Consider the following 16,175-nt stretch of genomic DNA (forward strand, 5'->3'; position numbering starts at 1 on the left):
TGTGAATGATCTAGTTCTTTGTATAACTAGTTAAAAAGCAAAACATAAAGGGATATTTCAGAAACCCCAGGGGTGTAGCATTTGAGGAAAAGAAAAAGTGTGGCTTAACTGATTTGGTAGTAGGTTAAAAGAAGAGTTTTTAGATGGTGCTGGTAAATGGAAGATCATGATTTAGCAAAATTTTAAGGTGCTTACTAAATTAAATCCATATGTGCACTAACCCCAGAATTGTGTTACTCATGACATTAGATGTGTTTTTCCAAAAAATAAGATACCTCTTCCGTGCTTCTACTTCCAATTTTTGGCAGGGAGAACATATGAAGCATGAGGGTATCTCACTTTCATTTAAAAAGGTAATGGAGATAGATTAGGAGAAAATCTCCCCTCAGTGTTGCTTACACAATGCTAATAAAACCATGCGCAATACAGTTGCACATATGAGACAAAAGAACAGCTCTCAGCTCGTATTTAGGGTCTGTTTTACAGTGTCTCTGCTTTGTTACTTATTTGCTATTCATGCTACTCATTTGGACAGAGACATAAACAGGATGCACAGCAATTATCGAGACTTTTGCAACCTTGGGGTGTAGGCTACTCTTTTAAATATTTATTGAGAATACACAGTCCGCTTTTTTTTAGTACATGCTGTACGATCGCACTAGGTGCAACATGACTGTTGCTACAACTTGGACAAAGCACATTCCTGGAAGCGGCTATAGCATTCGTGTGCATCAAAATGGTGTGTTGTTGCTGGTAACTTTTATTGTCATAGAATTGACTATCGATACCAAGAGAGATTCCCGAGTTGGTTGAACCCAGTCTGCTCTTTCAGCCCAGCTGCTGACATCAGGAGGGTTTCTGAGCTGCATCTGGTGCAGCAGACTGTGCTCGGGAAAGGTCTACCTCCAGTGCAGCCAGCAATGGGTGATGGGCAGCAGGAACTTCCCTGTAGAGTTGGCTGATACTTTGACTTTAAGCAGCAACGCTTAATGAATCTGAAGAAACCTTCCAGCTTCAACCACTTTGCCTAGCTAGCTTTACAGGATTTACTTGCTCCTAAATACTTCTGTGTTTGCTCCCTCCATTATTATCCCTAACCGAGATGCCTCACTGCAGATCAGAGTAGAGACAGGTGAGGACCCTCTCACAAAAATATCGAGTTTAGAGGGGGTGTGTATGCAAGATAGAAGAAACCAACAAAAAGTATTTGATTTTAAAAAGATTCTATAATCCTCAGATGTGGGAAATCCAGGATTTGTAGAAGAGGAAACATGGGAGAGAGAGGATGTGACAGGAACAGGAAGAGAATGCAAGGAAGAAAAGGAAAAAATGTTGAAGGGAGAAAAACGTACAAGGGGGAAGTAGCTAAAGAGAGGAGAAAAACTGGCAGTGATTGGTGTATACTTGATGCAGTTGACTGAGCTGGTCAGCAAGTCCTCCTTTAGAGGCAAAAGTGTATTACAAGAAAGTAGTCAATAAGCAAAGCAAAAACCATTGCACCTCTCACCCCTGCATGGAACAAAACTTTCCCAGTTGTTTTGTGCCCTGATTATAATCCTTCCTTAAGGGGAAGGAACCTGCCCTAGGTTAGCCCGTGTTTGTCAGGGCATGTGCTGCATCCTGGGACAAGTGGTCTTGGGAGTGGAAAAATAAGAGTTACCAAGCAGGGAAAAGGGGAGTGAGGAAGATAAGCATAGCTGGAATGGAACAGCAAGGGAAAGGACTGAAGAAATATGAGAGCTGCTATGTGTATAGCTGTTGATTCATGCAGCTATAAATCAAGCAAGAGCTGTACTGAAATTTTAACAGGTGCTTGCCTGAGATTTGTGATACAAAGGGGGGTAAAAACAATATCCTGTATTATAAGTAGCACATATTAGAGCTGTAACACTCAGCAGATGATGGAAATTTATTTAAATCTTCTGAAAGAGAAGTGATAAAGGCATCTTGGGAGGCTTGTGCAAATATAGACAGCAGACAAATTTAGCATTGTTGCAAGAGAAGTACAGCCAGTCTGGTTTTGAACGTACTTAATCCTGCATGTACTGCCCATTAAGTTGTAAATGTAATTCTGTTCATCTGTGAAATATATAAGTGCCCTGGGTGATTCTCTGGCTGCAGACCTGGTAGTCTGAATCTGCTGGTCTTTCCTTTGAGGGGTGGGGAGAGAAATCCTTCAAAGCATTCCTTAGGAATGTGTTTATAATATTCTAAAAATAAGGAACTTGATCATAATCTTCATACAGAACTCTGTAAACAGCACTTTAAACAATTCTGCCAATGTTTTGAGGCACAAAGGATCTCAGTAGTTACTGGTATTCAGCTGTTCATCTCCTAAAAAATGAATAATAGTGGGTGAGGGGTAAGGGTTTTATGAGTTCAGCGTCTGGGGCCTCAGTAACATCTAGACCATCAAAGTGATTATTCATTTGGCTATCTGGAAGATGGAAACTTTGTAATCCCTTTATTCAAATGCAGGGGAGGAGCTGAGATGAAACTTCCAAAGAAACTGTGCAACCCTGGAAGCAAACAAATTAAAAAAAAAGTTTTTTTGAGTCATGTCCCCACCTAGTTCCTGTAAAACATGCTCACTTTCTCCACTCTCAAAATACCAGGTGTGAGGTTTTTGTTTGTACATGTCCAAAGAACAAAACAAAAACCCCCATAATACTAATTATGTAACTTTTGATTATTAGGCTATGAAATTTGCATATAATATCTTCAAAGTGCAAAATGGTATCAGATAGAGGTAGGGCTGTTGCCCAATATTTTTTTCACTGAGTGATTTTGTGGCTTTCTTTTTAAATTGTTGTTCCCCTCCTAGCCCTACCCAACCCAACTGAGCTTTAGCAGAATGGTTAAGGCATTAATGGTACAATAAAGGACAATGTGTAGGCTTTGCAGTGTTGAGAAAATGTCAGTGCCATGCTGGAGAAACATAACTTTCCTTGATTCTCTACCATAGAAAACAAATGTCTATCGCTACCTGTTTTTCCAAATCCTAGCACATTTTCCTATCCATTTGCCCCCCTACCCTAAGAAATATTTATTCCTACATCATCACTGAAGTTATGTTAGTTTGGCTGCTAAAAACTGAAGGAGCTTTAGCTTGCAGGCACCATCCTCACCCTCTGTCATGGTAAAGATGGGAGACTCTCTAGGATGTGATCCCAGGTGGATACAAGATGCTGAGCTTCATCTCTTCCTGCATCTGTTTGGTGTCAAAGAGTTTTCAGACACTGCTTAGACTTTTAATTTAGCAAAGAGTCCCAAAGCCTGTTAGAGTTCATACTGTGTCATTGCTGAACAACAGTGTTTGGGGGAAAAACAAAAACAACCCCCCCACACACATTCTAAGGCCAATACATCTACCCGTGTTTGGTAAATCTTGGAAAAAGGAATTAAATAAAACCGTAATTGATTTGTACCCAGTACTAGCCTTCAAAAGACTGTTCTTACATGCAAGGTTAAGCACTAACAGCTGTGTTCTTAAGACTGTGTCTTTCTAACTTTATATACAGAAATAATCACTAATTTTAGGTTCCTAGTTTGCAAATATTGAAAGTTAGGTGAGATTAATTTTTTGTTACTGTTTTTTAAAAAGCCACAATGTGGGTGTGTCCATCTAGCATAGCTAGTTGTTTAGACCCTTTGTAATCGGGAGAGATAAATAAGCACTTCTGAGGCTTGATTCATTTGAGATGTCTGCCCTAGAAGTACGCTTCCCTCCGTTGGTTATAAGGGAGGCTGAGGGAGTAGTCAGGTCAGGTGGCTACATCTGACCTTACAGATAGATATTTATATGCAATGGGAGACAATTCCTACTTTTTGCATGATTATTTTTCTTACCAAGTGCATTGATGTGCCTACTAAGAGGAGTCTCTGGCAAAGACAGCCTTAAAATAAGGCATACAATTATTACAAGTATGCTGTACAAATTCCTGCAGATTATTAAAATAAGAAGGATAGGCAGTTTAAAACTGTAGTTCTACTTACCTACCAAGACCTGCATTCAAAGTTTTTTGTCTGCTACAAGTTGATAATGCTCAACTACCCACACCAATGCTGTATTTCACAGCTCTGCTTGCCTTATCAGTTCTGCAACTTCTGTAAGAGAAATGTAGCCCTGAAATGAATGTTTGATTACTTTGGAGGTCCTTAGCTTTAAATGCAACCTGAAATTCTAGCTCTATCAACAAAATAAATATAAGATAATTAGATATTTTTTGAGCTCTGCATATGAAACCTTGCCTGAACTGTAGGTTTTTTTTAAGATTTAATTTCCGTTTCTTCTGAGAGGTGTCTACAAAGTTTGATTAAATTTGTGAATATTGATATTTTGCACAGGAGAGACTTTGTGGGGGTGGAAGGTTGCAAGAGTTAAAGAGAAACTGTCAGAGATAACAGTGCTCCAGAAACATGCAGAAAAGGAGCATACGCTGGTGAATAAAAATAAGCCAAGATAACTTTTTCCTGTTACATGCCTTTACTTCTCTTTCCGCAGATGCAGCCTGTTTCCCCTGGCTGTACATATATCACTTCTGTCACTTCCACTTCCATTAAAGCCAGTGGAAATTAGACATTTGTATCATCAATGATAAACTGATCATAGATCTTCCAAAAAATACGAAGGTTGACAGTTTGGCCCCCAAGTGTTTGGGAACTAGTGTTCTTAGATACTGCTACGCTTTCCCTATCATTGGCTGTCTCTCCTGACCTTATATTACTGTGTTTTTGTTATTTTTTGTTTTAGTAGTGATTTAAAAATAACTTTCTATTTATTTGCCTTTAAGGAACTCTACCACGTACCAAATGGCATGTCTCCAGGGAAGCTCTCTCATGGGATGGTGTATGGAGTTGTGCACCGGACTGACAACAACCATCAGAGAGAAATGGTGGTTTACGGCTGGTCAGCGGATCAGCTGAAAGAAGAGATGAACTACATTAAAGAAGTGAGCTATGCTTTCAGCTCCAAAATCTGCTCAGTATCCTTCCCCTGTATTCATGTAGCGCTGTGAGTGTACGTGGGATGGCTGCTGTCTAGGCCAACATCTAGATTTGAACTGGGAACCCACTCTGAAGCTAAAGGCTTGCCTTGCTAGGACCTGAGTTTAAAACAAAAAAAAAAAAAAGAAAAGCCTGTTTTATACCTGGAAGCTGTGTGGTCCACACTCAGCTCCTCCATACTGAGTGATGCTCCTTACACTCGCCAGCTGGGCTGCAGTCAGGCGAGGAAACTGCCCAATAGACCATGGGGTTCTCGTCCCAAAGCCTTTATAATATCAAATTTGTTACAGAAGAAACTGTAAGCAGACAGACACCTGGAAAGTTAAACTCCCTCCCGTCTTCCTCTGCTCTCTCCCCTTCCCCCACCCCAGTTTTGAAAAAGCTCCCAAATTAGGTGATACAGTAAAGTCACTTGGGTGTGCTTTGGGGCAGCCTTAAAATAGTCGACCTAGTAAGGATGACTTTGTACTAGTTTCTCTGTGCATGCTCATATATCATAATTGGCAGGAGCTCTCCTGAAAGAAAAGTGCATTTCTGATGCTGCTGGTCTCTGTGCTTGAAATTCGGCATCTCTTCACCTGTCAGGCTCTGGCTCTCGGCCTTCGGCAGCAATCCCCTAATTCACCCAGAGCAAATAATTTGACCTTCTCTGCCCATCCACCTTCACCACCCAGGAAGATATCGGTCAATGCTTATCATATTACGGTGACTCAAGCACCGGAGAATGGTGTTGATACAAAAGGGAGGAACGCGGCGTCAGGCCAGCAGCGTAAGGGACCGTCATTATGTGGGCTCCCAACATCTGCTGGGTCTCGAGCTGTCAGCACCTGCTTCTCTGCTGTATTACTCGTGGTGTGCTAGCAGCCCGGGCTCACTGCTCTCACTCCTGCACTCGCCGCGGGGAATGCCAGTGCCACTGCTTCCTTCAAGCAGTGGGGAGGCTGGGGAAGAGGTGTGCTGAGCAGCCGGCCCCTGCTCTGCTGCCTGGGGAAGGCTGCGCTCAGCTAAGCCGGCTTGTGAACTTCGGTCTGCCAGAGAGGCCACATCTTAAGTGAGACCATCAGAGTCTTAAATAAGAGTCCCCTGCTCATGCCACGTATGTGCCGACTTCAGTAGACCAAAAATGGTGTCCCACGTCAGAACTGCTGGTGGCTTCTTCTGCAGCCAAGTCATCTCACAAAAGAGAGCGCGTGCGTGTGTGTGCGTGCATGTGCGTGTGTGCGTGCGTGTGCAGGGACAGGGCGAGGAGTGCTTTGATAAGGGGTACAGGCGGCCTCCTGCTGTGTTTCATGCCCCCGGGAGCACGTGGCGGGGGAGGCTCGCGCCCGCTCCTGCAGCGTGTTTGGCGGCTGTCACCCCTCTTCCCCGGGGCAGCTGCCAGAAACATCCCCTCTGACATCGGTTTTCCCCGCGTCCCTTCCCAAGCCTCACCTCAGTGTTGCAGAGGTGAGGAAATCTCGCTGCCCCAGATTATCTGCAATCAGGCAGTGTCCGATAGAGGAGAGGAAGAAAGAATTTGAAGTGCATAGCTGGAAGGTAGACTGTGGGCAAACACCGAGCTACAGCGTTCACAGTGCACGCTCCGGAGCAGACTGGGCCTGCGCCTGTTCGCAACGCTGTGCAAACACAAGCTGGCTTCCAGCGTGCCTTTATTAGAAGGGCGAGGTATAATTTACACCCGTGGTTCTTGGCTGAAATCAGATTGCGTACTCTGCTCTTCAAATTCTAGAGAAGAAATTACATTGATAAATTCAGGTTAATGTATTGTTTAGCCAGCTATGAGCCTTAAAGTCCGAATGCAGTGAAAGTAAAGAATTTATTTTCAAAGGACACTCGGGGAGAACTGAATTAACCACTTTAAAATGAATGAAGCTGTATTGAATTCAAGTGTGGATGCTTTTTTTCAGACAGGAAAATGTATATGTTTAAATTAATTTTAATTTATTTCTAATCAAATTAGGTTAGAATGAATAATGGATAATTTAATTGAAATGTATGGGTTTAAATGATTAGTTTACTAGTTTTAAATGTGTATAGTGAAATTTAGAATTACTTGGAGGTATTTATTCAGATCATCCCTATATAGACAAGTCCTGCAGTTCTTAGCATAAATTGCTTTTGGCAAAAAGGTAGCTTAATAGTGGAAAATACTAAAAGTAACAATGAAGGATATAGAAACAAAATATTGTGTCCCAATATAAACAATATAATCAATAAGTTTGATTGATAAAGACATTTGATTTGTTTAACACCAGGTGAGAGCAACTCTGGAAAAAGTAAGAAAGAAAATGTATGGGGAATATGATGAAATGAAACGAAAAATACAGCAGCTTACCAATGAACTGAAAGTAAGTGTACATTTATTTATAGTGAAGGCATAAGAGCATAACTGTTCCAGTGTTATCTAGAGACTTTTTTTTTCTTCAGCAGGACAGAAATGAATTCTCAGACAATTCTGGTTCATTGTTTTACATGTCATGTCTATCTGCTTTATTTATTTAATTATTTATTTCTTTATTTACTTACTAGAAAGGGAAAAATAGGACATGGATGCTTTTGCATATGGAATTACTAATTGCCTCCTTCTTGGAAATGAAGCAGTAATCTTGATGTCATCTTGAATAATCTTACTGTTAAATTGACGTCTTTTACTCTGTGGCAATTTTAGTCTTCAAAAAATTCATCCTGATTTGAGAGGAGGAGGGAGAGAAAGCCTAATTTCTGTGAACTAAGTTAAATAGTCTTAGTGGCACCAAGAAGTTGTGTCTCCCAGCTAGTAAGTGTTGTAGGCAAACACCAACTCAGATGCAGTTTTGTCCACTTTACTCCTGATTGTTACTGAGTAGCAGTGGCGAAATTCTGCATTTCCAGATCTCCCGTTCAATCAATAGAAATCCTGCCCGCTTTGAAAATCTCTCTTACTGAAGGTTTCTGACCAGCTCTAACAGAATCTCTAGTTTAAGCAAATTAATAGTTTAGGATGGATTCCTTCTGACATAAATGGCACATTGAGCCCCTTCCTTTTTAATGCTTTAGAGTACCTGAAAGAAAGCACAGATGTTCTTCTACCTAACTATATGTTATTATTATTATTTTTTTAATATGACCACCATTTCCCATGCTGTTTTGGTATCCTATTTAAAATCCTTCCTATACTCTTCACGTCAGTTTTGGATCACTACTTTTTCTGCCATCAATTGCCAGGACTACTTTTTGTTCATGAAGTTTGTTTGAAGTTTGTATTTCAAATATCCTGCCCTGAGCAGTATGCTTCTTCCTACAGGTTCTTATCTTTTATCTTTCTTAATCCATCCAAAGCATTTTTGCTTTGATTTTTGGTTTGGTTTTGTTTTTTCTAACATAAGTACCCACTTATATAGAATTACCAGTGACTGCTTGGCTTCTGCTCCCTGTGCTGGTCTAATCCGTGTGTGGCTTGGTTACTAAACACCGATTGTTCTCAAGATTCGTCCCTAGTCTTTGTACGTTTTTATCGAGAAACAAATCTGATTGGTCTGAGAATGAGAGTCAGGCTAGCCTTCATTAGTAACATTTTTCTCTATATGTTGTTGAATGGTTCATAACCATTTATACTGTTCGGGTCTCTGTCTCTTCGTAAATTATGTCACTTTGTTGTGCTTTTTTCCCCCGGTTTTTAAGTGTGTGCGCGTTGTGTACATAACCGAAGATAACAAATTGTCACACAACAAAGCTGTGGGCTCTCCTACCTGCTTCATGTTGTTTCATCCTTGAGCCTTCCTGAGGTTTGCTTCTTTACACACCTCATTAGTCATTTCTTTCATAACTGAGGCCATGCTGCAGTTTACCCAAACCTTTCTAGGTTGCCTCGTTTCTTGCATTCGCCCGGCTTCCACCCTGTGACTTTCCGCAGTTGGGCCGCTCTGTGTGTAGTAGCTTTCTGGAGTGGCATCAGCGAAGTGTCCTCTAGCTCCGCCAAAAAGGGCAGCTATTAGAGGGATTACAGGCTAGCAATAAACACGCATACGGGCGCCATGTTTCTGTTTGCCTATTTGGATTACATGTTTGTTTGTTTTTTGAGATACAGGGATATGGTTTGGGGCTTGTATATTTTAAGCATCTTTATGAAAATTAACCACGGGCTGCTTCTCTTTTGTAGCTCTTTTTGAAAGAATACATAAACTCGAACATGATTTTACTTTTATTTATTTTTTTTCTGCTCAGGTGACAAATGCTCATCAGGAATCCTTAGAGAATCATGTGCGAGTGCAGGCTGCAGCCTTAGATAGTTTCAGTGAAATGAACAGCTCCTTGACATCAGCATCAATAGACTTGCAGGTACATTTCTAATAGCTGTTTCACAGCTGACAGTTGCCTTTTCTGACATGGATTTGAGCGTATGCATAAAACATGGATGACAAATAGAGACTCTAACACTAAATAAGCCCATGAAACACTACCTTGTATATCTGAGGCACCTAACTTATGAAAATAAGAAAGAAAAATCCAACAACTGTGTTTTTTAAAAGCCTATAAAAATAGTATAAAATAAAGAGATACTAACCTGCAGCAGACTAATGCCTCTAGCCTTGTCTTTGTGAAATATCTAAGGTGAAAGTGTGATTTATCCTATATTGCAGAAAACAGCACATCTCCTGACTTATTTGTACCTTTACCTGTTAATAGAAATGGAAGTGCCATGTTTGGATGCTAACCGCTAGTGAGGCTTTTCATAGCTGTGGAATGTTTGGTGGAGGCAGAAGGGGGGAACACACTTCCCATTTGAAAGACTTCCCAGTTCTCATGTAGCTGAGGTGAACAACCTAATGCTTCTGTCCTCTCGTCACAGTTTTTCTCAGTGTGTATGGTGTGGTTCTTGGAGAGAATAAAGGAAGACTGTTGGGAGTAACATTTATACTGAAATTAATCCATATTCCTTTCTTTGTTTATAGTGTTCCAGGGCTTTACTTCAGTGAGCATATTCCTTGTGGAAATACTTTTTAGCAAACCAAATACAACAAAACCCAGAATTTAAAATGCTAAAGTTTGCAAAGCTGTTCCACAGCACTGACAAATCAGGAAACTTTTAAATGTTCTGCCTGTGCCATAATCTTTTGACTATGTTAGTTCCCCCATTTTTTGTTATTTTAATATGTGGCTTGCCTCTTTCTTCTAGAAAACCCTAGTGGATGTTACTTTGGAGAACACTGATATAAGGGAACAAATAAGGAATTTAAAACACACACATGAGCAATCTATGGAAAAACTGAGAGAGAAACAAAAGCAACTGGAAACAGCGCAAATTGAAAATCAGTTACTGAAATTAAAGGTACAGCCTATATACTCCCCTAGTAATATTGCACAATAAAGACATTATGAGTATATTCCTTGGCCTTATTTGTAAAGGATTCTTCATCCATCATGCCTTGGACTTTCCCTAGAGCTGGCATACTGCTGTGAATAGATACTATATTAATAGTAAAGAATCACAGATGACAGCAATTAGTTTTTCCATAACATGGCATTACTAACCAGGCAGGCTGGCGGGTGAAAATCCAAACTATTAATTGTTTTTTAGGGTCCATTACTGTAAGTAAAGAAACTTTATAACTCTAAGCAGTGCTTTAAAAATGTCTTGGTGTTGAGTTTATTTATTTGGTATTGTCCAATTTTTAGTAGGTAACTTGTTCAGTTTTATGAACATACAGTCAGCAGAGATGTACTGTAACAGCAAACGTCTTGGATAGAGAATTAAGCTATTTCTTCCAGAGAAATGCAAGGGAATAAAACACAAACTGGAAGGTCTTGTATGCCAGAAAGTTTTAACAGTTTTTCTCTTCCTTCCTGACAAATATATTCCTTTAGTCTCATTAAAAAAAAAAAAAAAAAAAAAAAAAACTTTTCTGGAAACCCTTGTCCCTTGAAATTGCTCAAAATAGAATAATTTGGATATAGTAGTTTATGAGAATTCATCACTGTAACTGCTAGTTTACTCATGTCTAATTTTGTTGGAACAGATGTTTCTTTTTAGTTCTCTAGTGACATATTCATGCTTAATGATTAATGGCTGAAAGAGAAAACACTAACAGAAGCGTATTCCAACTTACAGTACATATTCTAATTTCCTTTCATAGTGAAGCCTTAAAGTTTGTAAAAGTAGCTATATTTTGTGCCTGATACTGTGAGCAGGAAACAAAAAGAGGGAAAAGCCAATTAAAAGAAGAAAGCTGATCTGATCCTATTTAGACTTCAAAACAGAAATTTGGACTTTACTGTAATCTTAAGGACATGCACCAACAAGTCAGGGAAAGGTATGCATGCTTCTAAGGGCAGACAAGAGCAGATAAGTCCCAACTCAGCTGAGTGCTTAAGGATATGCTTATCTTTGAGCACGCTGAGGTCAGCAGAATGTGGGTATGAGCCCTACCTTAATGAGGAAGGTGTTTAAATTTGGCCCTCAAAGTTGCAGTGTTATTACAGAGTTAGTGGATAAAATACCTTGCTGTTGTCTTTGAAAGTTAAAAGTGAAATTTTATGTCCCATCACACCTGGGATTTAATTCTAGGGGAGAATGTAAGACGACGGTGTAGAGCATAGGGGGTTAGTAGTGGAAAAGCAGTAACTACCATACGCCCTGATTATTTCCTGGGTAGGAGAACCACACCCATGGTTCTTATTTACTAGGTTTGATTTATTCATAGAAGCACCGAGTAGCTGAGGTTGGAGAGGTTTAAGAATATTATAGCAGCTGCCCTGCTGCATCTTCCATTTTATGCTTGTTTTCACTGTTCTCATTGCTCAAACTATAAGCAAAGGAGTGATGGAGACACAATGTCAGGGATCATGTTCAAGTTCAGTGTATCTTAAGGGCTCTACGGCTGAATTGTTGACCTTTTCTGAATGATGTGGTTCTTTCAGGCTTCCTGTAACACTGGAGGTTTCATGTGGTACTGAAACTTAATTTAACTCCAGCCCCTCTCACAAAGTGCAAACTGTTGCCTCTGCACCGGTGTAGGTCTAGGTGAGATGCTGGAGGAGGCGATTGCTGTACAGGTGGAGTCTTTCAGAGTTCGGTCTCTTTTCCAAGGATGGCATACCCTGTTTTTATTCTACAGGGCAGTAAAACATCTGGTTCCCACTGGGCAAGACAGATGCAAGGGTTCAATAAATCTTTCAGTCCTTGAAATGAAAAAAACTTGATCATCAAAGCCAGATATTTCATGGCTGTGATCGATACAGGTTCCAGCAGGGAACACTGTAATCTTCTCCCAGATAAGTGTGTTCTTCCCCCCCCCCCCCCCCCGACACCGCTGTAGCACGTCCCTATAGCCTTGTCTGATTTACAGCATTTCAAGTATGAGAACTATGTTATGGCTAAGGTATTTTATTTTGCTTTTATTGAAGTTTACAGTGCAGATGGGCTTAAGCTGTGAACGTCCTATCTAGTGTTTAATCACTGAGGGTGTGGTTCAAGCAAGCATTTTAAACCAGTATAAAGGGAAATCCTGTCTCTGAACAACTATTCCTGCCCTCTTCCCTGTGCCAGTAGCAGTGTTTCTGGTCCTGTGGTTAAAAATTAACCCTCCCCCACCTGTGGGTATATTATTTTTCAGCCAGATCTGTTCCCTGATCTAGTTTGCTTTATGGTCACCCTAGTTCTGTGCCTGCACAAATAACACTGCAGGAAAAAGCAAGAGAGAGGAGGGAGGGTGCAGCTTACAGTTAGCAACCCATACTTAGGCTCAGCGTAAAGTAAGCATCACTTTGAGAGTTCACGGCCATTTAGAAACAGGAGTTGAGTCTAGACCATTTCTAACCTACACTTTTGTAATATGAGGGAAGACTTTATTTTTCAATGGGGAGCAAACTGAGTAACTGGGAGGCTGTTACGGAAGGGCTGACTGCAGAGGAGTGGCCTGGTCTTGGCTAAGCAACGGCCAGTTAAATTCAGGCAACCTGAAACTTGATGTAACTGTGCATTGTACAAATCTGAATGACTTCTAGACTGGAGGAATATTTTAAATGGTCTGGATGCCAATGAAAACTGCTGCAGCAGCATGAGCTTTACAACAAGGTGGGACTGAAGCTCAAGGTGCCGTCCCCGCATTATGTGAGCTCCTTTCTCTTGCTGCCAGCAGTGCTCTAGTGACTTGTGGATCAACTGTGCATTTCTCTCTGCCCCCTCTCATAGGTGGAATCATCGCAAGAAGCCAATGCTGAAGTCATGAGAGAAATGACAAGAAAACTGTATAGTCAGTATGAGGAAAAAATGCGAGAAGAGGAGCAGAAACATAAAGCTGAGAAAGAAATCCTCCTAGTATGTACAGCCCATCTGCAAGAGTGGCACTCAGCTTGGGCATCGCTTCTCAATCACCTAATACTCCAGAGCTGACATACATTTCTTCACTGCAGTCTCTGTGATTTGTCATGCCACCATTACCAAGCTTTGCAAGCTATTGGAGGTCTAAGGCTGACAAAAGAATGTGCTCAAACACAATCGTAGTAATGACGATGTAAATTTCAAAACTTGAAATTAAGTTAGTTGTTTTTTACTTCTGATTCTCTGGAAGTGTAAAATATAATGTCTGGTTTTAGTGATAGTTTAAGGATGGAAAAAGTCAACTTACCTGGATGCTACTGGGGCAAGAACTCTTCCTGTCTCCCACTTCCCTCCACCACATGTAAAACCTTTCTATTCGCAGTTTGTGTTTTTCTACCTGATAGACAAAGATAGATAACTACTGAAACTGAAGGTAGATTCTCTTGCCTCTTTTCATTCATATTGTTTTACATGTGAGAAAAGTACAGAGCTGAACCTAGCAAACTTTGCTGTTTAAAATACTATTTTCTGGAGTAGCATGTTTTTTCCTGCTGTAACTTAGCATGTATCCTCAGAAGGGAGAACAAACATCCAAGAAATGTGTAAGCACTTTTCTCAGACTTTCATAATCATGTTTTACAAGTACCTATGGGCACTTCAAAGTGCCCCAAATCTTTTATACTCTATAGAATATTCTATAGTATTCACTTTTAGGGTCACAAATCTTCCAGACTTCTAGGGCAGGTGTAGTGAAAAGTTTTATGAATTCTGCTTCAGAACTATTAGCCTGACTCTGTGGCCTAAAAATTTTTATTCCACAGTTATATGCTGTATGTTAATATGGCTGTAAATGTCTTTCTTTGAAGGAGGAAACAAATCGACTTCTGAAGGCTATTGAAGAGGCAAATAGGAAGGTGCAGATTACAGAAACAAGCATACAGGAGAAAGACCAGAGAATTGGTGAGCTGGATCGGCTGATTGAACGCATGGAAGAGGTATGAGAGTTAGTTGTTCACTTGCTTTGAAGGAAATGGAGAAGTACAGGAAGGAGTTTGATTTTTTGTGTGTGTATGTGTTGCCTGCTACTCAGTACCCTGCTCCATGACATGCTATTGCTGTTTATATCTCACTTAGTTACTGTATTCATATAAGTATGCACCTGGACTACCAAGGAGACACTTGTAAGTGGTTCTTCTGTCTGTCTTCTGGTGTTTACAGTCAGGGCTGCTTAAGGTGTGAGGGTTTATTTAGTAAACCATCATTTTAAAGAATGAGTTTTAAAAGGCCATTCTGTCCTCCTCGAGTCTACAAGGTCTCCTGAGCCAAATGAACTAGTGCCCATAAATGACCCAAAGTCTCTTAGAAATGCTGTTGGTAGGTCCACTAAAATGTAATTTAATTAGGAGTCTACCTTATTATTTAGCTATCTATAGCTAAATAATTGGAATTGCATCTCCAAGTTTCTCCACATTTGGACAAAATGCTAAACCGAAGGCTTCAGACTGAAAGGTTTTGAAATTTTGACTTCAGATTTTTGTGGCTTGTAGAGGGCTTTTAATCGTTTATGCAGATATCTTACTGGTTTCAATTACAGTATTTTGGGAAGGGGAGAAAAACAGTCAGTTTTTACTGCCTCTTAATCCAAGCTCTAGGTTCTTCCTTTCCTGCCAGCATTAAAACACTTTCAATTATTTCTCTCCCTGGCTAAATATTCTTTACCAAACTGTAGTTGAGAGCAGTTTTTTACAATTGACTTTTAAACCTCTGAAAGTCGAAATGCTTTGAGACACTCTCCTTGTGACGTTGGCAGCACTACTGTAAAACTAGTTGTAGCAGTCGCTTCTTTTTATTTCCTGCCCTGCCTTTCTTCTCTTCTATGGACTTTGCTCCAGGGCAAAACTCACACTGTTTTTCAGATGATGATTATTTTAAAGTATTGTTAAGCCACAGAGTATCACAATACCTCTTTCCACGTAGTATACTTTATTATCTGAACCTCATTTGTTGGACGTTCTCAGATATCTGGAACGGGTTTACCTCCCCTGTATCTAACAGTTACAGTGGAATTTCCTCTTCATTTTCTGGGGTCATTCACCTAATTGAGAATGAATGTTATTGTTTAGTCCTTAGACTGAATAGTCTCACTCTAAAAGGGATAAGAATGGTCCTTCTAAAAGACTCTGGTGCTCTTAGATGTACTTTGGTGTCTGTCATTTCATTCAATAGCAGGCATCTCATTATCTTTAAAGATCTGGGCCTTGCTATCTAAAATACAGAAGTGAAGAACATACTGGAAAATTCTAATAAGCGGAGAGAATACAGTACTCTGTTCTTCCATGTTAAGTATTTTTAACCAACTTTAGTTTAATACAGTAAATATTTGATATTATTGAGAAATAGATGTTTATAAGCCAGTCTTGTTGGATTGACTGGTTAGTCCCATGTACGTTTATTTGAGCCTCTTTTGTCCAATTCATGCAAGTCTATTAGTTGAATTAGTGATAACACTGAGGAATCGATTTAGCTTAATGTGCCCCTTTAGTGGCCCCTTTAGTAGACTTCATCTGGGCTTCAGCCCACAACTTGTAAGTATTATGCAGTGAGTAAAGGATTGCAGTATAGTTCTTAAAGTATAGATGAGCTTATTCATGTTGGTTGTTTAATTTGCTGTTATCCAGCTGATACTTGCAGAGTAAAATTGAATGCCTCCATTAAAGTCCAATTAAAGTGAATAGCAGACTCGTGTTAATTTGTGTTGAGTCAGTCTCCAAGTGGTCATAGATCTTCACAAGCAAAATGCTGGTGGATACCTAAAAATAAATAGGGACATTTTGGGGAAGAAAATAGAGCAGTACATTTCATCTCTGCC

At 40.1% G+C, this 16,175-nt stretch overlaps 1 protein-coding gene across 1 annotated transcript in view; it reads left to right on the plus strand.

The window, feature by feature from the left end:
- MYZAP (myocardial zonula adherens protein) overlaps positions 1-16,175 on the plus strand; it is a 59,122-nt gene that overhangs the window by 10,743 nt on the left and 32,204 nt on the right. The window contains exons 3-8 of the mRNA XM_064517428.1: positions 4,794-4,952; positions 7,263-7,355; positions 9,211-9,324; positions 10,163-10,315; positions 13,178-13,303; positions 14,173-14,301. Of these exons, the coding sequence (XP_064373498.1) occupies positions 4,794-4,952; positions 7,263-7,355; positions 9,211-9,324; positions 10,163-10,315; positions 13,178-13,303; positions 14,173-14,301 (774 nt within the window). The remainder of the gene's footprint in view (positions 1-4,793; positions 4,953-7,262; positions 7,356-9,210; positions 9,325-10,162; positions 10,316-13,177; positions 13,304-14,172; positions 14,302-16,175) is intronic.

Source organism: Dromaius novaehollandiae, chromosome 10 (assembly GCF_036370855.1).
Source record: "Dromaius novaehollandiae isolate bDroNov1 chromosome 10, bDroNov1.hap1, whole genome shotgun sequence".
Classification (NCBI taxonomy): Eukaryota; Metazoa; Chordata; class Aves; order Casuariiformes; family Dromaiidae; genus Dromaius; species Dromaius novaehollandiae.